This window comes from Aedes aegypti, chromosome 2, assembly GCF_002204515.2.
Source record: "Aedes aegypti strain LVP_AGWG chromosome 2, AaegL5.0 Primary Assembly, whole genome shotgun sequence".
NCBI classification, from domain to species: domain Eukaryota; kingdom Metazoa; phylum Arthropoda; class Insecta; order Diptera; family Culicidae; genus Aedes; species Aedes aegypti.
Window position 1 is genome coordinate 355,053,815 of NC_035108.1, and position 26,884 is coordinate 355,080,698.

General features: G+C 36.2%; 1 protein-coding gene across 5 annotated transcripts in view; it reads right to left on the reverse strand.

The window, feature by feature from the left end:
* The window catches only part of LOC5563771 (tyrosine-protein kinase Btk29A), a 417,823-nt gene that overhangs the window by 88,314 nt on the left and 302,625 nt on the right, over positions 1-26,884 (reverse strand). The window contains exon 1 of one of the 5 annotated variants that reach the window (XM_021846349.1): positions 14,685-15,562. The exons of the other annotated variants lie outside the window; for them this stretch is intronic. Within the exon in view, the coding sequence (XP_021702041.1) occupies positions 14,685-14,712 (28 nt within the window). The 5' untranslated portion in view covers positions 14,713-15,562. Of the gene's footprint in view, positions 1-14,684; positions 15,563-26,884 lie in introns of those variants that run through there. 5 annotated transcript variants of the gene reach the window in all.

Below are 26,884 nucleotides of genomic sequence, written 5' to 3' on the forward strand. Positions count from 1 at the left end.
GAAACGTGAAGCAACAAGAGTCGGGCTAATGGTGAATGCATCGAAAACAAAGTACATGCTTGTTGGCGGAACTGAGCGCGACAGGCCCGCCTAGGAAGCAGTGTCACGATGGACGGAGATACCTTCGAGGTGGTGGATGAGTTCGTCTACTTCGCATCCTTGTTGACGGCTGACAACAACGTTAGTCGGGAAATACGAAGGCGCATCATCAGCGGAAGTCGTGCCTACTATGGGCTCCAGAAGAAACTGCGGTCAAGAAAAATTCACCCCCGCACCAAATGCACGATGTACAAAACGCTCATAAGACCGGTAGTCCTCTATGGGCATGAGGCGTGGACTATGCTCGAGAAGGACTTGCAAGCTCTTGGGGTTTTCGAACGCCGAGTGCTAAGGACGATCTTCGGCGGCGTGCAGGAGAACGGCATGTGGCGGCGAAGGATGAACCACGAGCTCGCTCAACTCTAAGGCGAACCCAGTATCGTGAAGGTAGCTAAAGCTGGAAGGATACTGTGACCAGTCGTTTTACTCCGCTCACTACTTGTGTGATATCAAGGATCTTATGTACTAAATTATTCGCATATATTGTAAGAGGACAAACCACACGTAAACAGCTTAGCTAGTAGGGAAATATTATAGTATAAAAATTAAAAAATCATGCAAACTATCTTTAAAACAAAATAAAAAAGAACGAGCTAAAATCTACATAACAGCAACAGTTTGATAAAAAAAAACAGCTAGATAGGCTGATGGTATAACGTGCAAATTAAATACACACATAGGCATTGTATACAGCAGGCGACACTACTCAAAATTCCAGCACCAACCAATAGTGTCAACGGGACTGAATTTCGTTGGTAGCAAAACTTCTTCGTTTGGGAGGTTCCGGGTGGATTACACTCATACTGTCTTAAAAGGAACGCCTTCGAATGGGCGGTCGAAGGTCCCAGAGCCAGCGAATGAAAACCACTTGTTCACTAAGTTGGAGAACACGAAGCAATTTAGAAGTGTCTAAATTAACAAGTTTCTAGTGACAAGTCCAAGAAGCCTATCCACGTTTCCGATAGGAATATTACCGGTGGTGACCGATATTCCCGGTGGTTGATAACTGCACCGGTTTGCCCATCCAAGGTTGGACATTGCTCGTCCGGATAGCCGTTCGATACTCCACATCAAGAGTCAAGGGAGGAGGCGGTGAAAGGCACTACGAGCTCGATCCGAGTTTCCGGGAGGACCGACCAAGCATTCCGAATAGGCAGATTAAGACCATCCCGAGTTCCTAAGTAGACGGGCAGGAGGCCGTGCTACCCAGCAGAACTTCAACCGGAGCGCAGCGTACGGGCCCCAACGGAACCACACATCCACACACACACACACCGTGAGTAAACTGTTCTTGGTAGGTTGTAGTTAGGGCGTTAGGGACTGTAGGGCAACTGAACAATAAACGTGCCATCACTGTAGAACACTGTGGTTTTCCCTCTTACCCGCGTCTCTTCAACGGCAAGGAATTGAGCCGACCCTAAGTATTCCTTGAGTTTCATGCGAGCTAGCGGGCCGTGTAAAAAGTCAGTTACAATACGCTGGGCAGGGCATGTTGCAAGAATGCCGGACAACAACCCTGTAAAGATGGTGTTCGCTACGAATCCGGTCGGAACAAGAAGGCGTGGGGCGCAGCGAGCTAGGTGGATTGACCAGGTACACCAGTGGAGAGCGTGGGTCACAGTCGAGGATGGAGAGAAGCGGCCATGAACCGAGGGAATTGGCGAAATATTGTTGGCGAGGCTTTATCAGGATAAATAAATAAGTAAGTACATAAAATAAATTTGAAAAAATCGATTTAAAGTTCATTGTAAAAAACAAAGTTTATAATATTAACCTTTTTAGGATAACAATAACATTTTTTTACTTTGTCCAAGTAACCGAACAGCGCTTTAATTTGCCCTACGTGCTGATATAGTGCTATTATTGAGCTTAGATGTCCAAAATGGCGGAAAAGGGGGGGGGGGTTGTTCAATAAATGATGCCTGAACAAAGCCAAAAGGCTTAATTTCAAAACATAATTTCACAGAATCAGATGCTACTAACAAATTCCTTGAAATTTAACTCATTAGCCTCAAGGAATGATATATGTAGTTTTTTTGGAGAAGTATAAAAATAGAAAAAAAATATAGAATAGGATTCACAAAGAATAGTGGACACGACTTTCACGGATAACATGGTCAGGATTCTCACAGAATTTTCAATAGGTTTTCACAGACTTCTAGGCAGGATTTTCATCGAATTCAATGCGTAGTAGATAGAACCTTAACTACTGTAGTTTGATCCGGAGTTATGATGTTATCGGTGATGTTATGTTATAAGTAGCATGCTGCAGCACAAACAATTTCGCATCTACATCCGACGGTTTCGGTAATATATTTTACCTTTTTCAAGGAATCCAAAATTTAAACAAATAATACGTTTTGAATGAATGTTGCTTGTTGTGTATCCCTTCTTACAGAAGCAATCCCATCGTTCACTCGCATAACTAAACACATAATCACGCAGACTGTCAAGAAAGTTAAAACGTAGACGATAACATAGAAATAATAGTTGAAAGCATAAGTTGCTATACTTAAAGCACACCGTCCACGATACGGTGTGCCACAAAATTATCGGCATATATGCAGTAAGTTGAAAATTCTCACCTAAAATGGCAAATGTATGTCAATTATCGTTTTCAATATCAATAGCCGAAGAGAGCGCCATCTTAGCATGAGGACTATCGTGTGTCGTACAATACAAATTTTGTTCAAATATAAACAAACTTCTGTACGTAGGGATACAAGCAACATGCAAAACGTATTATTTTTTTAAATTTTAGAGTCCTTGGAAAAGGTAAAATATAATACCGAAACCGTCGGATGTAGATTTCAACGCGTTATTTTCAAAAATCCTGGTTCTGGTTATAACAGAATTATGAGTAGGTTTTTTTAATCTTGGACAGCATTCTGGCAAGATTAGCATGGCATCGCATAAACTGACTGCACATGACAATGGTTGCTACTCCGTAATTGATCGGCAATGGTAAGATTTGCACTTTGATCCAAATTAATAAGGGATGGGACTTTTCGCTTATTCTAGAAGATCACAGTGTTGGCAGTCAGTTGGGAAAGGAAGGAATATTAATGTGTAATGATTGTTGTTTCTAGAGACCGAAAATGCCTCTGCATCTCCACAATCATCACAGGAAGGGTGTTGATTAGTGGGGGAGGAAAAAGATCTGGTAGGAAGTCACCTTTGGTCAGTAATGTGATCCATCAATACGCAGAAAAAATATTACTCTTACTGAAACTAGTTTTAAAATTTTGTATCGCGGTGAAAATATATTGGTAGACTTTGGTATAGGATTCAAATTTTAGTATTTTAGTTATGTTATGTGTATATTAAAATGGAATGAAACAATAATAAGGGTGTATGCCGACATTTATTGTGACAAACCATCCACAATTTGTTTTCAAATTAAATGAATGTAACGTTGCAAGGATAAAAATATGTTATCATAAGTATAAAACGAGCTCATCAGTTAGTAATCCATCCTCGACTGGACACGAATATCTTTTCGCACTCGAACAACGTGAACCGAACATGATTAGTCTTGATTCCGTCGCTCACCCCACAGGAGCATGCAACAGAATCATTGACCACACACTACTCGATACTGAAGCAGAACTTGAAAAGGTGTATAAATTCTCGTACTTGTTTATTTCTAGTAATAAAACTAAAGTTTTCTACAAACTTATTGACTCATCTCAAAATTCACATTTTTGTGAAGACGCATAAAAAATTGGTACAAAAAGATCCATTCAGTTCAAAGATTAATCTTCTAAATGTGTCCAACGATTTTGGATTTCCGTGTCACAAACAAGTCGAGTTCAGTGGAGCTTATTTGAAATTGAGCCTTTTCAAGCTGATGAAATCATTTGTTGTCCACTGAATCGATATCTAATTGACCTTAACTTTAGGATCCATGTTAATGAAACCGCCATCCACCCGGCAATAAAAGATTATCGAAATAATTACTGCGCTACGCAAAATTTGTACAGTTTTATTGCCATTGGCGGATTGCTTGTCGATCGCCGGCTCGTCCATCCATAATGGGCCTTTGATCAATTAGCCTAATTAGCGCCAATGGCTACGCGCCGATGTCGTTTTCTTCCGGTTGAGGCAAATCTCAGAAACCGAAATAAGGACGCATCTAGCGGTGCGTCAATAATGGTAGAACAGGTGCACCTTTGACGGCTCATTAAGGCGACGATGAAACGTGATATGTCTCCAGTACCTTTTTTGTAGCTCGGTGTCATCCTCACACACCTTAAGCAGTTGGCAGGTCAATGAAAAATGCAACATCAACCCTAATCATTTGGCTTGACACTTTTGCAGTGTGAAAACAGTTTCTCAAAATCACTCCGAAACATTGACATTTTAAAATACGTTGCGCGACGAACTCAGAAGCTAGATGCATAATGCTGTTAGATCTGACGTTGTGATTTCAATGTCTGATTCCGTGCGATGATACGGCACAAATTTAGTCGTGCGTTTCGAAGGGGCTCCACGTTGTAGAATGTAGGTCGCCAACGACGTTAGGCATGCAGGCACAAGATTCAACTTTCGCACGAATTCAAACCCTTCTTGGACTTCATCATCAGCGGTGACCTCTGACTGAGAGAACCCATCGAACACGTGGTACCATTGTGAACGTTCAGCTTCGATTGAAAGTAAAAATCTCAGCCATAAGACCCTGCGAAATCCATCGAGTCCCATCATCGCATGGGCGTAGTCAGAGGGGAATAAAATAAAATAATAATGGTTCGTTCCAATGGTTAATGTTTTATTTGAGTTTTTTAAAGTTTATCTGCAATTTTATTCGCAACTTCATCAGGTTCTTGGCAGAGATCTTATCAACAGAACTACTAGGGTGCTGGTGCCATTAGTGGACTACCTTAGCTATAAAAAATCATAACAAAATAACGATAAGGCTTAACAGAGATCTTTTGGCGTCAACAGAAAGATTTCAATCCCTACTATATGGAAAAAATATAAAAAGAGTGATAAATCTAATTTTTAAACATAAAATCATTTGAGCCACTATTGGTACACGTATTCCAGTAGTTGCGCTAGTGCTCCAGTAGTGATAAAATCTATCCACCAAAAATAGCCCATGTTGTTTTTATCGAAAAATGTACGTTTTATTTCATAGTCCAATCTACTGGTACATTACAACCATTGGTACCGGCACCCTTATAATTTTAAAATAAATCCATTGATAAATTATGGTGGATGGATTCTTCAAGAAGTCTCTCGATGGTTTATTTTAGATATTCTTTAAAATGCTTTACTTAAGATTTTTCCAGGAATTCCTCAAAGAATTTCTCCCGCTTTTTTATATTTTGATGTTCTTTTGAGAGTCGTCAGCGTTTTCTAGGTATTTCTACAGAGCTTCATCAAACTTGTTGTTTTTTCAAACATACATCACGACCATCATTGAACACCATTGTAGTTCGGTCGGTCGTTCACACACTTTGCACCAGCATTCGATAGGTACAGGACCCAAAACCACGACGACGACGCGACTTCAATGATGGGCTCGCTCCCAAAGAGGTCGATTCAATATTACGATCGCAGTCAGACACAAGTGAATCACCTCGAAGGGACCGGAGAGTGTGTGTGATCTCCGATAGATCGGTTCGATGGTGCTGATGAAACTCCATTGCAGTTCGTCTCACCTGTCCCTTTGGCACTCGGCACGGTTTTTGCACTCCCTCAAGCCTTGTGGTGGCAGTGGATACTTGTTGCATATGGCGACATGGATCTGGTTGCTCGCAAGAAGGTACATAAGACCCTCTTTCGTCTATGACGTTTTCTTCTTCTTGGAATTACGTCCTTACTGGGCAGAGCCTGCTTCTCAGCTTAGTGTTCTAATGATTCTAATGTACTTCCACTGTTATCAACTGAGAGCTTTCTTTGCCATTTTTGCATTCATGTATTGTGTGCCAGATACGATGATACTCTATGCTTAGGAAAGTCATGGACATTTACGAAAAGATCCTGAACCGATTGGAACTCGAACCCGGACACCTGCGGCATGGCTTTGCTTTGTAGCCACGAAGGTTACCACTTAGCTTAGAAAGCCCCCAGTCCATGAGTGTTGCTATTGAATCTGTACGTGGCGCTTTCGATAGAGGGGACGCTCTCGTTGATGAAACAAAAGGTTAGTTCGTGATTTCGATTTCCATTCTCGGTAGATGGTTGGAAGTTGTGTCGTTGAAAGGAGGTCTTCATGTACACGTTTCAACGGTGAAGACGGACAATCTTTGAATGGTTCTATGGGCATCGAAGGGCTGAGAGTGAAGGGAACATATTTTTACTTCATTGAATTGAACAGGTTGACGGCGATTGGTTCAATCGTCGATGGAGCGAAGTTTTTCTCTATGCATATAAGAGTAATTGAAAACATTTTTTTCATTGATGGTTGATGCAATGGGAGTCTTCAGTTGGCCTAGTGAGCAGCACTTCCTCTAGATTGCTAAGAAATAGTTACAAGTTTGGACTGGTTTTCTTTTTATCACGTTAGCAAGAATGATACAGCTCGATTTGTCGCATGATAGGGTTTTGTTCATTTTCATAGTATGTACTCCTCTGGTGCCTGTCGATGTCCAACCATCACTAAATTTGGAATAAGGACTGACAATTTCATCAAAGATGAACAAAACGCTCTAGACCAAGCTTATCGATGCATTGTGATGTTTTAAATTTGACTTTTGTATACTAAGTTGAGCCACTTACAGACATCATCTTGATTTGTTGAACTAAGTCGATTGTTATATGTGGAATACCCCACTTTTGAAGATATGGTTTTGGACCTTGAAAAAACTCGCTTTTCATACACAGCCAGAACGAGATGGCACTGGCGATGGTTGAATAGACTACCGCTCTTGAGTTAACACGTGAAAAGAGCTGAACAACATTAGCAAACGAAAACTTTTCATTTGCACCCCTATTTAGTCACACTTCACTCAATTCTTGTAAACTTACTCAACTAAAAGGTAGATGAGAATCGTGTATAGAAACAAACAATGTGGTGGAATTTCTCGAGAGATAGTTAAAATATGCTTAAGCAGGACAGGAAAAGCTTCGGTTTGCAAAAGTGGTTCTTTCCCGAGCAGAAGCAAAGTTCTGTCCATTAAATCGAGATATTGATTTGAAGAGATAAAATATCTGAGGATAATATAAAAATTTTATTCCTGGAACTTCTGAGCCATAGTAAAATTTTATGGTTGCATACCTAATGAATAGCTCACTGATATTTTTTAAGATCTTACAAAATCTAAATATGATATGCTAATGGTATTCCAGGAGTAAATTTAAAATATTATTTTCACATCTTCTATCTTTTATATCTGTCAAGCTATAATTACTTTTAGATGTCCATATCAAAATTTGCCATAACTAAGCTTGTTTCACCTGCTCGGGTTCTTTTTCACATGTTAGTTTAGATGTTACCAAAAACCCAGCAAACGAAAAGTAATAGTCTCGACAATTGTTTATGAAATTTAAATGCATGGTTTTATAAGGTGTTGTCTATATTCTCAACAAATATTTAAGCTTTATTTTACGCAATATTTGTCAATTACATTTTCAACAAAAACTATTTTTTCGATTTTTTTTTTTTCAGATCAAGCTTGCGTTTCTATTGAGATTTACAGAAGACGTTAGTCGAAAGCTAGTTTTGCAATCGTAACATCCCAACTAAAATTTGCCAGAGATTACACAATGTTCTAGAATAACATTTCAATAAACTAGAAACAACAGTTACAGTTCCCGTTCGATTTAAGCAACACCACGGTGCTTCATAGAGTGTTATTAAGTGAAAAAACAATGTTGTTTGAATACCTACAAATTGTATTTGTATGCTTTTTTTCTGTCAAGCTTTGGTTTGGTTTGGATACACTAGCCGCTAAATCTGGTAAAAAAAATACTATGTTAACTTATATTAAAGTTAGGCACCTTGTTTTGAGTGTTTAATAGTTAAGACATTCATTTGTTATTAAGCACTGTAAGCTTAATTTTAAATGCTAACCCTGCTCTACAAATTCCATGAAACAAAATAATAGAGGATGTGGATATACTTTTCACTATTTTCTTCAATTTTGTACTCGTTTATTATGTCGTTATTTGCCGTTTATTTCACACACTACTTCCACTGAATCTTATTGGTAACAAAATCCAATCTAATTGTTAGACTAAGCAGTCCTTGAACAAAAAAATAAACCTGGAAAGGAAAGACTATACAAAGTATAACGAATAGTAGTCCACAATCAAAATCTAAAAGTCCAAAAGTTTTTGAGATATACATGCGCTTCGTTACACATGAATTGCATAATAATTTGTTTTAAAACCTGGGCACATGGGATCACCAAACTATCCTGAATATTATGCTGCAGAAACTTATTTAGTAATATGATGATATTGGCTCCGTAATGCTATAGAGCGCTTGAGCCTATGCAAAATCAGTAATTTGTGAGAAGCTTTAAATACTTTTAATCGAATTAATGATTTTAATGACTGAGCCGTTAAAAGGCGTAGCTCAAAATTTTGTTTATCTTTTAATTCGAAAATCCGCACAGATGCTTCAAATGACTAAACCAAACAACATTCAATTTCTAGTTTTTTTTTGTGGTATTCAGTTGGAGCTGCCTGACAGCTTAACTTGTCAAGCCTGAACACTGCGTATTGTGACGTGGTAGTTTTAGAAAAGTACCCATATTCCCTTGCTTCTGAGAAAAGGAAGCATTGTGAAAATCAGCAGCTCCATCAGAATTTGTTTGAAATAGTAGTGTAGTATTATTATTACTAATACTGTCTAGTCGAAATGGTTTTGAATAATTTGTCATCCAAGTGCTATTCTGATTACTCTTGTCTTTTACGTAAGATTAGAGTCTTAAATGTCAATTGTCGTCAAGTCTTAACAAAATTAGGTTGTTTAGTAAAAGTTCTACAGTATGGCCCATAAAAAAATGCAAAAACGTCATGTCATGTTTTATGGTGGTTTTTACATAGAAAATGTGATTGAAACATAAATATTATTCATTGCTTGTATTGTATAATCTATTTAGACTCAGTTTTTCGCTTTGGACATGATTTTTATCTGTTACTTTCACCTTACCAGAGAGGAATTGTAAGCATACCTTCAAGTTTTATCATGCGGACGTCGAGTTCAATATCTGTGTGATGAAAGCTTCTAAAACATCAATGATGACGTCAGCTTCTTCATAGGCCTTGTCTCCAGCATACGCCCATATCAAATTATAGAATTGGTTCATACTTGGGTCATTGGAGACTTAAACATATTTTCGAAAAAACGGCTCATTTTGGAGAGCATTGGTTGAACCTTCATATCAGTGTGATAAGTGGCTCCGTTTTGCTCAAAACCTATGAGCTAGTATTGATATAAGTTGTCTCTAATCGAAGGAACAAATTTCTTCCTGAAAAATCTGTTATGGGCCTCCGTATTTGTTTTTTATTCAACTTTAACAAAAAATAAAAGCATATCAAACCTGTAAGACGCAAATGCCCTGAAAACTATGACCCTGGCAAAATATTGTATTGTGATCATGAAAAACACGTTCTCTAAGAACTCCTCCATCCTATGATAACAAACAAACTAAAATTTTCAACAATAAAGTGTGATTTTTGAAGGTGGAGAGTTTATCACCAGAGTATACGACAATCAGACGCTGTTTCTTGCTTTGGGTGGACAAAACCTTTGAGCTTCTTTGCTTTGTTACATTATTTAGGACAGTAAGAAAAATATGACAAAAATTGTCCTGGATAGCGAAGTTATGTCAGAATATACTACAATAATCAGAAATTTCATTCACCAGCAAAAATCATGAAAATAACCCTTGTGGATGCTATATTCACGTTCAAAAAATTTTCGCACTTTTTTATGGGCCATACTGTAGTTAATTTCATTTTTTGTTGTTAAAAGTATTTATTGGTCATTACGTTCATATATCCTTAAACAAAAAAGTCGCTTTCCTTGTCTGTTCAACATTTTTTCGAAACTAGCAAGTGTACCCTAATGATCGATCTCAGCGTCTTACGTTCCATAGTCATTTTAATAGTGAATATTGAAGAGTAAAGTTACCTTAGGCTTCTATTACAGTCTCCTACAAGATTCACTTTTCGGTGACAAATGCAATGCTTCACAACGCCTACTTCCTACTTGTAAATTTTGCGAAAATGAAGCTAGAATTAGATTATTTATACCGCTGTTACAAAAGAGGTATTTCTTATTATGGTAATGTAAAAACCATATTAAAATAAGATGGTCGCCACTTATTTCTACTCAGTGAATCTACTAGTCATTTTAAAAAAAGACACGGACACCGTCTTCAGCCATTTAGCTGCACAGACTGTAACTTAAGACTAGACAACGGACAAGCATGCTCCAATGGTATAGCGGAGAATCATTCCACACGAAAAGTTTCAATGGCTGCAGCGGGAATCGAACCCACACCCCATGACACAATGCACTCATTGCCTGACGACACTAACCGCATGGCCACGAAGCCCATTTTCCTAAGAGTTCCTAAGCATTCCCTACGTCGTATATGATAAAGATGTATCTAGCTAGCTCATAGTAAGAGTGGCTACGGATCATTCTGGTTAGCAAAAGGTAAACTGAACGTCACCAATAGTATTAATGACCACTTCAAATAGATTAATTATTTGAAATGGTCATCAATTCTATCAATGACGCAGAATGTCCGTTGGATCACATCCGAGATATTATTGCGTCTATGCCATATGAATTATGACGCGGCTCTATGCAAAAAATGCCAAAATGTGATACCACCACTACAGGTTACGCCTTTGGTTTCCATCATATGGGCTAATGGATTATGCCCTCCCATCGCGACAAAGTCGCATAACCAAGGGGAGGGAACATTCAATTTCTTGTTAAATGTTATTTAATAACCACGGTGAACGAAAAACCGTTGGAATGTATTTAATTTATTTTGAACTAGGTTGTTTAGTAATGAAAAATGTACAGTTTTTTATAACTTGATCAAAAGAGCACATTTTTCATTTTCATTTTTCAACATAACATAATTTTATTGCGCTTTTAATTTTGATATTATAAATTATAGAAAATATTTAAATCCGTAAACTCAATGACATTTCAATTGACATAATGACAGCTCGTCCTGAAGTAAAATTTGACGAGCGGTGATTCAAAAGTGGTTTTAAGAATAGTGCCTAGGCACAAAACATTTTGATCTTTGGATTTTTGTTTCATTTTTAACGCAGATTCAGAATATGTATAAAAAAATATCCATAAGAAACGACTGGTGAGTTTTGATGGAGATTTTCTCTGATAATAATGAAGGATATTTTTGTAGTGAACTTTATTTAAACTCAATATATCGTGAATTGTGTTATAAAGTTATTAACCAAAATAAATGGTCAGCTACTCTAATGGTGCTTTGCGTCTTTTTTTTTCAAGATCCCTTGAAAGTTTCAGACGTAATATTGAAATGCAGTGTACGGTTTTTCAACAATTATTGGAAAGACCTTGACGCATTTTTCGTTAGATCTTTTGACATTTTTTTTATTGTTGAAAACCATTTTGATTTTTGTGGAAATTGTAAATGAATTTTTGGAGCAATTTTTCAAGATTCCGCTGCAATTTTTCGTGATGAATACGATTAAGATCTTTGATGGAAACATCTTGTTAAATCAAAAATTTTTAACAATGTTTCGATTCTTATTGTTTTTTAAAATATTGTTTTTTATAAAAAATATAACAATATTGTTTTTTATAAAAAATATAACAATATCTTGATAACAGCGTATCACTTGAAGTAAATGCGGTTAGATGGTCTTACAATCCTAGGGTGACACATCCCCCTTGACCCCTCCCCCATTACTAGGGTACGAAGAAAGCGTAGACACGAGGGATCAATAATTGGCCTTAAACGGATATCTCAACGTCCAAATAAGCATGAAGGTTGGTGTCTTCGCTAAAGTTATTCAGCAGATCAAAGGCTATCTGGCGATGATAAATCTGATTGAGAATTTTCTCGCTAGGTGGCGCTTGTAACATTATTTTGTTATCAATTGTCTGTATCTCAAGATCCTTATCAGCTAGGAGGTTGATGTTCAGGTGTTCAGCAGAATAAGGGCTATGTAGCGGCGATGTATTATTATGGTATTACAATACCTGATCTAGTTATTATTTTAGTTTACGTAGAAAATGCATGAGATATTATTTGAGGTATTTTACCTCTTATGCAGTGCTCATTCATACCTCATTCAGGTATTGAGTATTGGAAATTATCTGGTATGGAATACCTTAGTTTGGTATTCAGTAGCACTTTTCTTCTGCTCGGGTAAAAGCAAATTTTATTGAATTGTTTGCATTTTAAGATCCTTATCAACTAAAAGGAAGGTGCTTTTGACAAAGGTGTTCAGCAGATCAAGAGCCAAATAGGCCTTGATCTGCTGAACAGCTTTGGCGAAGACACCAACTTTCTAGCTGATAAGAATCTCGAGATACAGATGATTGAATAAAGTTCGTCACTATCGCCACCTAGCGGATGAATTCTCAATCAAATTTTGATCGATAGATAGCCTTTGATCTGTTGAATAAAATTGCCGAAGACACCAACCTTCTAGCTCATTTATTTCAAAATTTATTTCAAACAAATTAATCTACTGGTCTTTGAATTGTGGCCATTGACATTGAACTTTTAATGTTCGTCTCGGGCTTATGTAAGTAAAAACTTATCATTCAACAGTGAAAACTCATTCTTCAAACCTTAATGAAGGATGTTGCTGAAGAAACAAATCCCTTTTGAGCTAATTTTGTTTGGGATTTTTGTACATGATTGCAGGGCTATAATCCCATATTAAGCTAAATAATAGCAAATAAACTCATAAATATCTCTTCTGCTATCCTTCGGATTGAAATTCTCTCTTCAGCAAATTTCTCTATTTTCTCTATTTGAACTTACATTACAGTACTAGCGTGTTTGGAACATTTTTCAAAATTTCTCCATAGTAATTTCCATATAAACCTACATTGTCTTTGGGCCACCTTTAAATCACCACCTATAAAGCTGAAAATTTTACAGTACACTATTTTTATGGTAAGGATGATAAAGAGCATATATAAGAGCATATAAGAGCATATATATAAAGAGCATCCCCTATAGGGCAGATAGGACTCTCAAACATTTTTAAATTTAGAACAACCCTCTAGAATTTAGGTTGGAATAACTGAACTAAATAAAATCACCGCCACAAAAGTGGATCGAAATGCAGTAATTGTGCCTCAGGTGGTGAGCTCGTTTCATACTGTAATATTATTTACTTTATTTAGATGTTTTTCGCTCTTTTAATTGTATTCTACAAAGCATGTCGGTAAAAATATCATGAATGACATTTGTGCTTTGTTTTACGTTGTTATCGATAACAGTTTGAGAAAATAAAAAAAAACTCAGTATTTGTCATTGCTTAGGATTTCATTTAAATCATGTAATGTTTGGATTGTTTGGATCAAGAGCCACTTGAAAAACTCATTGTATGTTGAATTTTACTATTACAAATTATGAGACCTTTTTAATGTAACAGAAGGTTAAAATCATTGCTGCATTGTTTATGTTACCGTCTGTGATTGATAAGAAATGAGAACAATTTCTCAATGTACTAATAAAAACTACTAATGCTATATTGTAGAAACTCAGAAACAAATAATTATCTATGTATATGTTACAATCACACAAGAGGACTTCCAAACAATAGTGTCACAAAGCCATGAAAGAACAATACCCATGACCCGTTTGAATCTTCTCAGACTGACTAAAAAAACAACATTTGAACAGTGGTAAATTTTTGAAACCAAGCTTATAGATTGTAATTAATTGAATTCTTTTAGATCGATATAGGTCAGGTATTGCAGAATTTGTTATCAATTGATTTTGAAGCACGATCAAAGCGAGCGAAGAAAAACATCGCATCTGTATCGGTCCATGACCGGCAATGTTTCGTAAGTTGTAACAAGCTTGATAAATGACAGCAGCGAATGAGAGCCCTAAAGAGAGAGCGATGATAAAATCCATTTTTTCGCTTGTTTACTATCGGGGATAGTGCACGATAACCAATTCCCCAACATCTGTGTCCTCAAGTTTGTAGCTTGTTTTATCATGTACCGTTAATTCCCCAGCTCAATCAGAGCTGTAGCTGAAGATGACAAACAATCATGATTGTTACAGAGAGCGATAAGTGAGAGATTTTCTGAGGATTCAATATCTGAAACAGACGTATTGCGATTTAGTGTTTATCCTAAATTGTGAATTGTACAGCCTTGGCTTTGTAGATGACAGCGTGGGACAAGTCATGTTTTGGCTGTCCACTAAATCGAGTAATGCAAGTAGCAGTCTGGAAGTAACCTTATTAAGAAACATTTCATAAGAAAAAAAGACTTCTTGTAGTTAACACTTCAATTAGACATTTCCCTTAATAATTATGTAACACAGTTCGAGCCACTTTTATTAAATTTTCAATTTAAATTTCAGTCAAAAAGCATAACACAGAGATTGTGTATTATATTGAATCATGAAACACCCAATAATATTTACCAGATCTTCTAGCAGACAGAAGCATCATTGCACCCTGGAATAAAACAGCAAACTTGCTGGTGGCTACACGATTAGCCCCTGCTCCGCTCCTTTCCCCCAAACAATCCACCGACTCGAAACGATTCACTTATTTGCGGTTGTTGTTCAAGGTGGTTTCTGCTGCTGTTCACCACTGCCGTACAACACTTGTTCAACAGAAGGTACCAGAAGATAACAAAAATGGTGATTTCAGAGTTGAGTTGGAACACCTTGCGAAACCGAATTACTTTACACAGGGAAGTAATAACCACTTTACGAACACATAAAAACCTTTCTTCCCCTAGTTTCACTTCATCAATCACAATCAACGGCACCTGGCAAGCGCGCGCGACCCTCTTAAAGGTTTGAGTACTGGGTATAAAATTGATTAGCCAGGTCGCACTGAATCCGCGTATTGTGCTCTTGATCGTCAATTATGTTCACTTCTTGCCTCTATGGGTCCGCGTTTAGGTAACAATAAAACAGGGTAAAAACATAAATCAACTCGAGTTACTTCATCGGATCTGGCCGTCCACAGTTAGAGCGCAGCAATTACACTATTTTGCAGTTTCACTTAATTGAGGAAACAAACAGTTAAGCATCCAACCACAGACAGGCAGCATAGCAGTGTCATTTGGCGCCACTACGTTACTTCACCGAAATCAACGATCTCTTGTGCCCCTGAGTCACTCACTACACTCTTCCGTGACTTCCGCAAAGCCCCCAAACGCGTAATCCCGAACTGTTACGAGAACCGAACTTAGAACTTGTTTCCCAAAAATCTATGGCAGTCTGCTAGACAACCACCGCGCGCTCACCGTGTGCATCGATCACGGCCACTCGATGGGATCGCTCGTTCGAGACTACTTTCGCTTTTGCAGCACAACTTCGTGCGCACGATTCCACACCACTCACTTTGTCTCTGGTCACCCAGCACCACCACCACCACTTCGGGTCATCCAACGGAGAGTTACCTACTAGCGAACCGTGATTCGAAGAGGCCACTGGAGGAAAATCGGTTCGGTTTCTCAAAAATCAAACGGAAATCGAGCCAAATTGTAGGGGCTACTCGGGGTGGTTTACTAGATATGTATGAAACGAGAACCGAGACCGCCAAAGAAAAGCTCACGTAACGACGATCTCAAACAAAAGTTGAAAACTCGAATACGAAACGTCCGCACGATCCGGAACGTCGTTCGCCAATGTAAATATGGGTTTTCTCTAGGTTTTCCTCCGGTGAGTGTGCCGTGCCTAATGCTGAGATCTGAGTTTGTGCTCTTTGCTGCTTCGCGAGCTTCTGTGTACAAACTATTAATTCTGTGCAACCGATCCAGGGGTGATGCCGGATGGAGTTGAAAGGGTTCAAGTCCAAATGCAATTCCAATTCAAAGTCCAAATCTAATCGAAATACCAACTTCAACTCAATTGAGGAACTGAAGAAGCAAAGTATTCCGCCAATCGTAATAAGTATTTCCAAATTTGCAGAAATTATGCAAGGGGGATCTTTAGCAGTTCCTACTGTGCCTATTGGTAACATCCATGCTGAATGACCCCACCCCGCCTCGTTCGTTGAAATTACCTTACTCTTGGAAACTGGGCATAGAGTTTCATCGTACCTGGAGCCGAAATTGAAACTTTGGTAAAATAAATGCCGCATCCGACCCATCACTCCGTTAAATATTATTTATTACTTGTATTGTTTAATCTATTTAGACTCAGTTTTTCGCTTTGGACATGATTTGTATCTCTTACTTTCACCTTACCAGAGAGGAATAGGAAGCAGATTCTTTACAGGCCTTCTCTCCAGCATACGCCCATCCCATATCAAATGATAGAATTGGTTCATACCTGGGTAATTGGAAACTTAAACATTTTTTTTTTGAAAAAAGCGACTCATTTTGGAGAGCTTTGATTGAACCTTCATATAAGTGTAATAAGCGGCTCCGTTTTGCTCAAAACCTATGAGCTAGTATTGATATAAGTTGTCTCTAACCGAAAGAACCAATTTCAACCTCAAAAAACTGTTATAGGCCTCCGTATTTATTTTTTATTCAACTTTAACAAAAAAAATTAAAGGCATATCAAACCTATAAGACGCAAATGCCCTCAAAACTATAACCCTGGCGAAATATTCTATTGTGATCATGAAAAACACGTTATCTATGAATTCTTCCATCTTCTGATACCAAACAAACTAAAATTTTCAACAATAAAGTGTGATTTTTGAGAGTGGAAAGTTGATCACCAGAGTATACGACAATCAGATGTATTTCTAGCTTTGGGCGGCAAAACCTTCGAACTTATTTGCTTTATCACATTATTTTCAACAGTAAGAAAAATAAGACAAAAATAGTCCTCGATAGCGAAGTTGTGTCAGAATATACTACAATAATCAGAAATTACATTCACTATCAAAAACAATGAAAATAACGCTTGTGCATGCTATATTCACGTTCAAACAATTTTCCACTTTTTTTATGGACCATACTGTACCTGCAACCATTTACATCGTTTTATTTTTTTTTCCTGAATTCATCGTCAATCAATTTATTGATTTCTACGTCGCGTTCGAATCAGTAAATCTAGCTGTTGCAGGTAACATCAAAGACATAAAAATAAGACTTAAGGTGATGATGAATCGAAGCCAAACCTCAAATTTTCCAAAGCACAAATCTGAAGAACCGAACACCCGTTTGAGCTGAAAACTTAATCGATTGGTCACCACCAACTAGTGATCAATCGATTATGTTTTCAGCTTATACAGATGTTTGGTTCTCCATATTTGTGCTCTTGAAAATTTGAGGTTTGGCTTCGATTCACCATCACCTTAAAGCTGATTAAGCTGTCAAAAACAATCAAGTGTAAGTGTTTGTAGACCAGGAGCCTATTATTTTTGTAAAATTATATGGAATGAAAAGAGATGAGTTTCCAAATTTACTGTGCAAAATTGCGTTTTGTCACATATACTTCCTCGATCGCAGTGCAGTAAAGCAGGGTTTCACTATTTTAGAGATGGACAACTACAATAAGCTTGTAATGCCATTTACTCTACCCAAACGTATATGGTTGCAGGCAGAGAAAGAAGCAGGTTCATATGTGTTGGTGCTGAAGCAGTGCTTGATGGAGATGTAGATGAATTTGTTGAAGAGCCATATAACACTTGTGACGTATGATAATAATGTTTCCCGTGTAGTAAAAATACGTGTTCTGATTGCGAATCTCTCCTTCAACGAATTACGTAACCAGCTTAGGGACCCGCAACTTGCAAAATGAAACGACATTTCTACACTGTTGCTAGATAAAGGCTTATCTAACTTCATAGATGCATTATTTCGTTAACAACTTCGCCAAAACACCTCGTGATTCTGAACAACACTGAAAATTGTTTCAAAAACTTAATCAGATATTTATGTGAGCGTACCAGAGCAACCAAATCATTCCAAATTTGAAACAAACTGTTGATACTAGCTCTGACTATAAAAGTATTCACATGGCTTAACTTTTAACTATTATTGTGCTACTTTTATTCTCAGATCCTTTTTTTTCGAATTACCAACATTTATAATTCTTAGTTTATTTGTAAAACTTTCGATCGGTTCAACATAAAAACAACAATCAATTAAATTTAAACCGATATAAAATAAAAAAACAGACCTCAGCCTTTCCGGTTAGTTAAGTGAGTTGTAAATATTTCTAATTTTGACAATGATAACAATTATATACTAGTTTAGAACAGTTTGGCCAAATTTTATTTCAGTGTTATTGCAAAATTTTTATAATGATTATATTGAAATTTTAAAGTTCAAAAAACTTCAAATAAATTTCTCGAGATTTCTTCTATGGATTTTTTTAAAATGGCCCAGAGATGCACAATGATCTCAGGAATCGAGCCCTGTGCTCAGATTTGATGGACATTTTTTTTTATAATAACGGTCTGTCGGGGCACCGTGTCATATGCTCCATACAATTCCGTTTAAAACATATTTGTATTTAAAATTTTATCATTAATGTCAAAATTGAAGATTTTCGATAATTTAAAAGTTTATTTATAAAAAGCTCTGATTTTCCAGCTTTGCAATTTAAAAGTTACGTCTAAGGTGCGGTGAACATTTTTGGTCACTAGGACCACTAGAAGCACTTGACCACTTTGTACAGTGCCTTTCCGATTTTGGCAACCCCCGTTTTTGGAAACAATTTCTTCCCTGTTTTGGCAGCGCATTGAAAATTATTTTTCATCGATTATTAAGTACTGAATCCTAACATTTTGAAATAAAACAATGTAAAAAAAAAACATCAAAACGAAAATTGTGATGAACATGGAGAGCAAAGAAACGTAATGTGAGACGTACTTATTAGTCGAACTCACATATATCAAATGTATTGCTCAACGTATAGAAGAAATCTTATTAAGTAGACACGTATAAATTAATGTCATTGTGGGAACTTTAAAAAGGAATTATAAAAGCGATTCATGGAAGAATCCATGTTCAAAGTTCTATAGACTGCTGATTCCGCAGAAACTCTGCTTTTTTACCCAGGAATTTGTTTTAATTCTTACAGAAAACCTCGCAAAAAATACAGTCAGAATACTTGAGTGGCTGCGAATTTTTCTAGAAGCAGCGATTGGTTGAATTCAAGATAAAGATAAAAAAAAATAATTCATAATTCTATAAAAACTAAAAATTCACAGTAAAATCTCGCGATCAATACCATAAGAGTCATGTAGTTACCATGAATTTTCTGAATCTTTTTAGTGATAACCATGTGCCTTTTAAAATTTCCGTATTTGACAACAATAAATTTTCGTCTAGTTTATAAAATCGGTAGGACACTGTATACAAGAACGGCCAATGCGTGCTTTATTCTGTCCAAAACTGTTGCAGTACTTTGCAAGACGATGATTATTTTGAGAGTAACGTCCAGAACCTCACTCAGAAGTCAGGCCATGTTACCTAATGGTTTGTTTATTGTCGATTTAGACAGAGCTACCTACATAAGCCAATGTCGCTGCTGGTACACATAATTCCAATTATGTCTATTCATCAACGGAAAATCTCTATAATACATATTCTTTATGTTATATATTATTTAGTGGGATTCGAAGCCGTTAGTGTCACCAGGCTAAAGTGGTTTGAAGTTTTTGACTTTAAAATCTAATATAATCCATATTAAAATTTTGTAATAGCACTAAAACACCTACAAAAACGCTCAAAAAATTGGCCAAACTGTTCTCAACTAGTATAAAACTGTTGTCGTCAACTTACCAGAGTGGCTAATTTATGTTACGTTCGATAAACGTGAAACATTCAATGCTGAATATTTTCAATTTACAGCTTATTTTTCGACTTTCACACTAAGTAACCAGCCCACTAAAGTCTGCCGTATTTATTTTGCTAAATAAAATTTGCTTCTTTGTACATCTGGTACTACTCTTGATGCTTACGTCTAGTTTTCCACCGAGTATTGGCCTCAGCTCTTTACGTAAAAAACATCCTGTTCAAAATTCTCTGCCACTCTACATTCTCTGCCTAACTACACGGGAGACATGATTGTCTTATGTCACAAGTGTTCGAAGATTAACAAAGTCTTTAAAAACTTCAAACAAATCCCCAATAATTACTACTTAAGTATCAACATCACTTGGACTTCCACTCTATATACCTGCAACCATTTACATCGTTTTATTATTTTTTTTTCTGAATTCATCGTCAATCAATTTATTGATTTCTACGTCGCGTTCGAATCAGTAAATCTAGCTGTTGCAGGTAACATCAAAGACTTAAAAATAAGACTTAAAGCTGATTAAGCTGTCAAAAACAATCAAGTGTAAGTGTTTGTAGACCAGGAGCCTATTATTTTTGTAAAATTATATGGAATGAAAAGAGATGAGTTTCCAAATTAACTGTGCAAAATTACGTTTTGTCACATATACTCCTCGATTTTCCAGACGATGAGTTTATTGGAATCGATCGCAGTGCAGTAAAGCAGAGAGATGGACAACTAGAATAAGCTTGTAATGCCATTTACTCTACCCAAACGTATATGGTTGCAGGCAGAGAGAGAAGCAGGTTCATATGTGTTGGTGCTGAAGCAGTGCTTGATGGAGATGTAGATGAATTTGTTGAAGAGCCATATAACACTTGTGACGTATGATATTAATGTTTCCCGTGTAGTAAGAATACGTGTTCTGACTGCGAATATCTCCTTTTACGAACTACGTAACCAGCTTAGGGACCCGCAACTTGCAAATTGAAACGACATTTTTACACTGTTGCTTGATAAAGGCTTATCTAACTTCATAGATGCATTATTTCGTTAACAACTTCGCCAAAACACCTCGTGATTCTGAACAACACTGAAAATTGTTTCAAAAACTAAATCAGTTTTCATTAATAATACAAAAAGAGCACTGATGAATGTAAGCATGTCTAAACGAAACATCATTGTCAATTTACCCTTATAAAACGCTTATTCTTGGCTCTTTAAGCATGTTTTTTTTTTTTTTTTTTTGAGAACAGGAGCAAAAACTATTGGGTGAATAAAAAAGGCAGACTTCAGTGAGCTGTCATTTAGTGCAAATGCCGGAAAAAAAAGTTGCATCAATCAGATGGAGGTCAGCAGCAACCAAATCATTCCAGATTTGAAACAAACTGTTGATACTAGAGAAACTTAAAAGTAGATGGAGTACCGTGTACCTTGTAATTCCACTCCTAAATGCTTATCTTTGACAGATACGCGTATTTCGACTACCACTTGCAGTCTTCTTCAGTATCAGTTTCTCGTATCCAGTGCAAGTGGTAGTCGAAATACGCGTATCTGTCAAAGATAAGCATTTAGGAGCGGAATTAAAAGGTACACGGTACTCCATCTACTTTTAAGTTTCTCTATTTGAGATTCTGCTCAGAGGATTCGAACATTCATTAAAGAGTTGTTGATACTAGCTCTAACTTTAAAAGTATTCACATGGCTTAACTTTTAACTATTATTGTGTTACTTTTATTCTCAGATCCTTTTTTTTCGAAAAAACATTTATAATTCTTAATTTATTTATTTATAATTCTTAATTTATTTGTAAAACTTTCGATCGGTTCAACATAAAAACAACAATCAATTAAATTTAAACCGATATAATAAAAAACAGACCTCAGCCTCTCCGGTTAGTTAAGTGAGTTGTAAATATTTCTAATTTTGACAATGGTAACAATTATATACTAGTTTAGAACAGTTTGGCCAAATTCTTGAGCGTTTTTGTAGTTTATTTCAGTGTTATTGCAAAATTTTTATAATGATTATATTGAAATTCTAAAGTCAAAAACTTCAAATAATCTTTTCGAGATTTCTCCATTGGATTTTTTTAAAATGGCCCAGAGATGCACAATGATCTCAGGAATCGAGCCCTATGCTCAGATTTGATGGACATTTTTTTTTCATAATAACGAACTGTCGGGGCACCGTGCCATATGCTCCATATAATTCCATTTAAAACATATTTGTATTTTAAAACTTACCATTATTGTCTAAATTAAAGATTTTCTATAATTTAAAAGTTTATTTTTAAAAAAGCTCTGAATTTCCAGCTTAGCAATTTAAAAGTTACGTCTAAGCTGCGGTGGAAATTTTTGGTCACTAGGACCACTAGAAGCACTTGACCACTTTGTACAGTGCCTTTACGATTTTGGCAACACCCGTTTTTGGAAACAATTTCTTCCCGGTTTTGGCAGCACATTGAAAATTATTTTCTATCGATTATTAAGTACTGAATCCAAACATTTTGAAATATAACAATGTAAAAAACATCAAAACGAAAATCGTGATGAACATGGAGAGCAAAGAAACGTAATGTGAGACGTACTTATTAGTCGAACTCACATATATCAAAGTTATTGCTCAACGTATAGAAGAAGTTTGATAGGCTGCATAAATTGTTGGAATAGGATTGCAATTTTCTCATAAACTTTAACTAGCTAATCCATGAACAATTTATGGCACTTATTGATTAGTGATTTCCTGTAGGTTTTTATTGATGCATTTCAGTAAGGGTTAGAGATTTTTTATGCAAAACTCTAGATGTCAGTTTCAACAGAAGTTATTAATATTTTTTGCGTTGTCATTGTGGGAACTTTAAAAAGGAATTATAAAAGCGATTCATGGAAGAACATGGATTCAAAGTTCTATCAAAGTTCTATAGACTGCTGATTCCGCAGAAACTCTGCTTTTTTATCCAGGAATTTGTTTTAATTCTTACAGAAAACCTCGCAAAAAATACAGTCAGAATGCTTGAGTGGCTGCGAATTTTTCTAGAAGCAGCGATTGGTTGAATTCAAAATAAAGATAAGAAAAAAAACAATTCATAATTCTATAAAACCTAAAAAATCACAGTAAAATCTCGCGTTCAATACCATAAGAGTCATGTAGTTACCATGAATTTTCTGAAACTTTTTAGTGATAACCATGTGCCTTTTAAAATTTCCGTATTTGACAAGAATAAATTTTCGTCTAGTTTATAAAATCGGTAGGACACTGTATACAAGAACGGCCAATGCGTGCTTTATTCTGTCCAAAACTGTTGCTGTACTTAGCAAGACGATGATTATTTTGAGAGTAACGTCCAGAACCTCACTCAGAAGTCAGGCCATGTTACCTAATCGTTTGTTTATTGTCGATTTAGACAGAGCTACCTACATAAGCCAATGTCGCTGCTGGTACACATAATTCCAATTATGTCTATTCATCAACGGAAAATCTCTATAATACATATTCTTTATGTTATATATTATTTAGTGGGATTCGAAGCCGTTAGTGTCACCAGGCTAAAGTGCATGGGTTCGATTCCCACATCAGACCGGAAAACTTTTCGTCAGGAATGTTTTCAAATTGTGCTTCTTTCAAGGGGTAAAATGCCACTGGAAGCATTAACGTGTTAAAAAATGTCATGTTTTAACTGTTGAATTCCTTACTGAACAATTACAACAAATAATTAATGCAATTTGAAAATTCTAAACATTGATTACAACAGTCCAAGTTTTGGTAAGTTCATCAATTAAATTGTTTTTGGATATCGTTTTGGAACTAAAACTAAATATTTTTTGTATATTTGAATTTGATATGTTTGCTTCTTTTGAATGGGACGAGCTGTTTTTATTTTCAACAGTTATTTACATACAAATTACAGTTGGTACTGCAACTTATTTTAAACAAGGATTCAAAGGATTTAAAGCGAATGTACCAGTTTTAAAGCCATCACTCAATTTCTTAGACTCCTATCGCTTAAAAATGTTATTTGAAGAACTCATAAACAGTTGCCATGTATATAAGCATTGGAAACCATATCAAAAACCTGACAAAAATAGAGAATTTGGGCAATATAAACATTGTAACAATCAATGTTATTAGTTTTAATTCCTGAAGTTGCCCAGACTTACCCAGACTGTTATCGCTTAAAAAATGTTATTTCATTAGCTTGACATTGTAAAAATTCTAACGAAAATCTGTAATTTATGAAAAAGTTTATATGACGTCTTTACATGGCCTTGGCAGTAGCCAATTGTTTGGAGAAGAGCCTATATTGGATTATCATGTATGGCGAAATAGGGAATGATGTTGTCCATAACTGGTACACCTTACTATAAGATCTTCGACAGGGTCTATTCATAATAAGTTTTCCAATTCCCGGATTTTTCCCGGAGGGCCAAAAAATTAAAACAAGGATGACAAGATAATACTGCGACATGATTTTTTTTTTTTTTCATACAATATGGACAAATTTGGAGGATTTGATCTAGCTTATTAACCCCTCTACCGGCAGCTTCTTTTTTTACCGCAAAATTCAAATTCAAATCGTTATAACTTTTTTGTTTTTCAATATTTTTGCACCATTTTTTCACAAGCTCTCAAAAAACTCTTCTAGTTTTAGGATCTGTGTCGATATTGATCATTGGTCATCTGGTTTTGTAGATATTCCAAAATTCCTTGGGGGACCGACCCGTAACTAGAACCCCCCGTTAATTTCTCAGGCTACAGAATTTTAATCGTATTCGGATATTCACTCTTCGGAACAATACATTAATGAGAGTATGTTGTGAAAAAATGAAGCAATTTGGTGCAGCCGTCTTTAAGTAATGGCCATTTAGGTTTCTGGAACCACGCTGGCCAAATAAAGATCTTAAAAACTTCAAAAAACATCATATCGTAATTTTCAGATTTCTCCGAGGATACTGAACCGATTTGTATGATTTTTTCAGAGAAGCTCCTTATTACCTGGCATTATATAGCCCACATTTTATTTTTTTGATAAATTGATCAAAAACAAAATGGCCGCCAGAGACATTTTGTATGGAAAATGTCGGTCCCCCAAGGAACATCGGAATATCTTTAAAACCAGATGACCAATAATTAATATCGACACGGATTTCGAAACTAGAAGAGTTTTTTGAGAACTTGTGAAAAAATGTTGCAAAAATATTGAAAAACAAAAAAGTTATAACGATTTGAATTTGAATTTTGCGGTAAAAAATGAAGCTGTCGGTAGAGGGGTTAATAAATTATTTTTAATTAAATTTAAAAAAAAAAACAAACCCGTGAGATCGAAACGCTTTGAAGAGTTTTGGAAAAAAAAACCGTACAAACTATTTGTTCAAATATCCAAAAGACCGTCCTTTCCTGGAACTCATAGAAAGTTTAGACAAATTTTCGAATTATACTAGCAAATCTTTGCTCGGTGTACCTAAGCTTCCACAAATGGGCAAAGTGTAATATCCAGGAACGATATCTCCAAGTACTTTATCCAAAATCTTTCCATGACATTTGTTATGAATGTTGCTGTGAATCTTCAGAAATCCATACAAAATCTCGTCTGTTGCCTTATAAGAATTTTGTCATAGATCAAGCACTAGTTAAACTAGTAATCAAAACAAGACTTCATTAAGAATCAGTATCATCAACAGCCCCACAAATCCGTCAAACGGAACTATCAATTTTTTGCATAGCTTTTTGCTAACCTCTATGAATCCACTAGAAACTTCAAGCATAATCAGTGAAGGATGAATTTAGTACTATGCCATACCAAACAAAGAAAAAACTAAACAAGTGAGAATAGCAAGCTTGTAGAATTGCACTGAAATATGTTATATTTATTATAACTTATTTGGAAATTATGTTCATTAAATGACTTACTCCAAGAACAATTGTACTGTTGAACATTATCATATCGTTATCGACCACTCACCTGGAAAGAAAAAAAACAAAGTCAGTGCATTAGTGATTAGTAATTATTGGGTCTTTCACAAATGTTTAGACTTCTGTGATAATTTTGACATCCTTCCAAGCATAATTTCGCTGCGACATTTTCCCCCGATTAGACTCAACGATTATCACAGTCCGATTGATTGCACACAAATCATACAATTGCGCACATCAAGTTTCGTTTATCTAGGTAGGCTAACTGACTAACTGTTAAAAACCTGAAACTATCTATCGTATGACAGACCTTGCTTGTATACATTGGCATGCGAAATCGTGAGTCTAAATGGGTACAAAAGTCGCAATATATAAATGAACTTATCTATATATGTGTGGTCAATGAGTAACGAAATAAACCCAGATTTGATGTCATCCAACAGAATTATGGACCTAAGCGAACCAAGGCGATAGATTCAAACGAAACTTGGTTTCTCTCCGCTTCGACACACGAACTTCAACCCTGGCCGAGAGGTACCTACTCCATTTTTATTCTCCTATTACAGCAGTGCTGCACTTGATGTATCTTCGTGCTCTCCGCGACGCGCCGAGCCCCCTTTGGAAAAACGGTCATGGTGTTCCACCAAGCCCACTGTCTATGCTGCCCCTTCACTCAGTTTTGGATACAGTCTATCCGAGCGGAGTATAATACAAAATTTGTATTGAAATGATATTAATAAGTTATGCTGAAAACATTTTTCAACTTAATTGTCTGTTGAATATCGAGAGAAAAATCCTTGTATTATAACCATTCTTATAACCCATTATCTTGAGTTTTATTCATTTAAGAGTATCGCTGAGTCGTCAAATTTCTATTCAAAAAAATTTGAAATATATGACAAAATCAAATTAAATGTGTTATCCATCCAAGTTCGGGTAATCAGTCACCCGATCATGGTGTGAGAGAGCTGCGCTTCCAATTCTCAACTCTCCGCACGTTGAAGTGG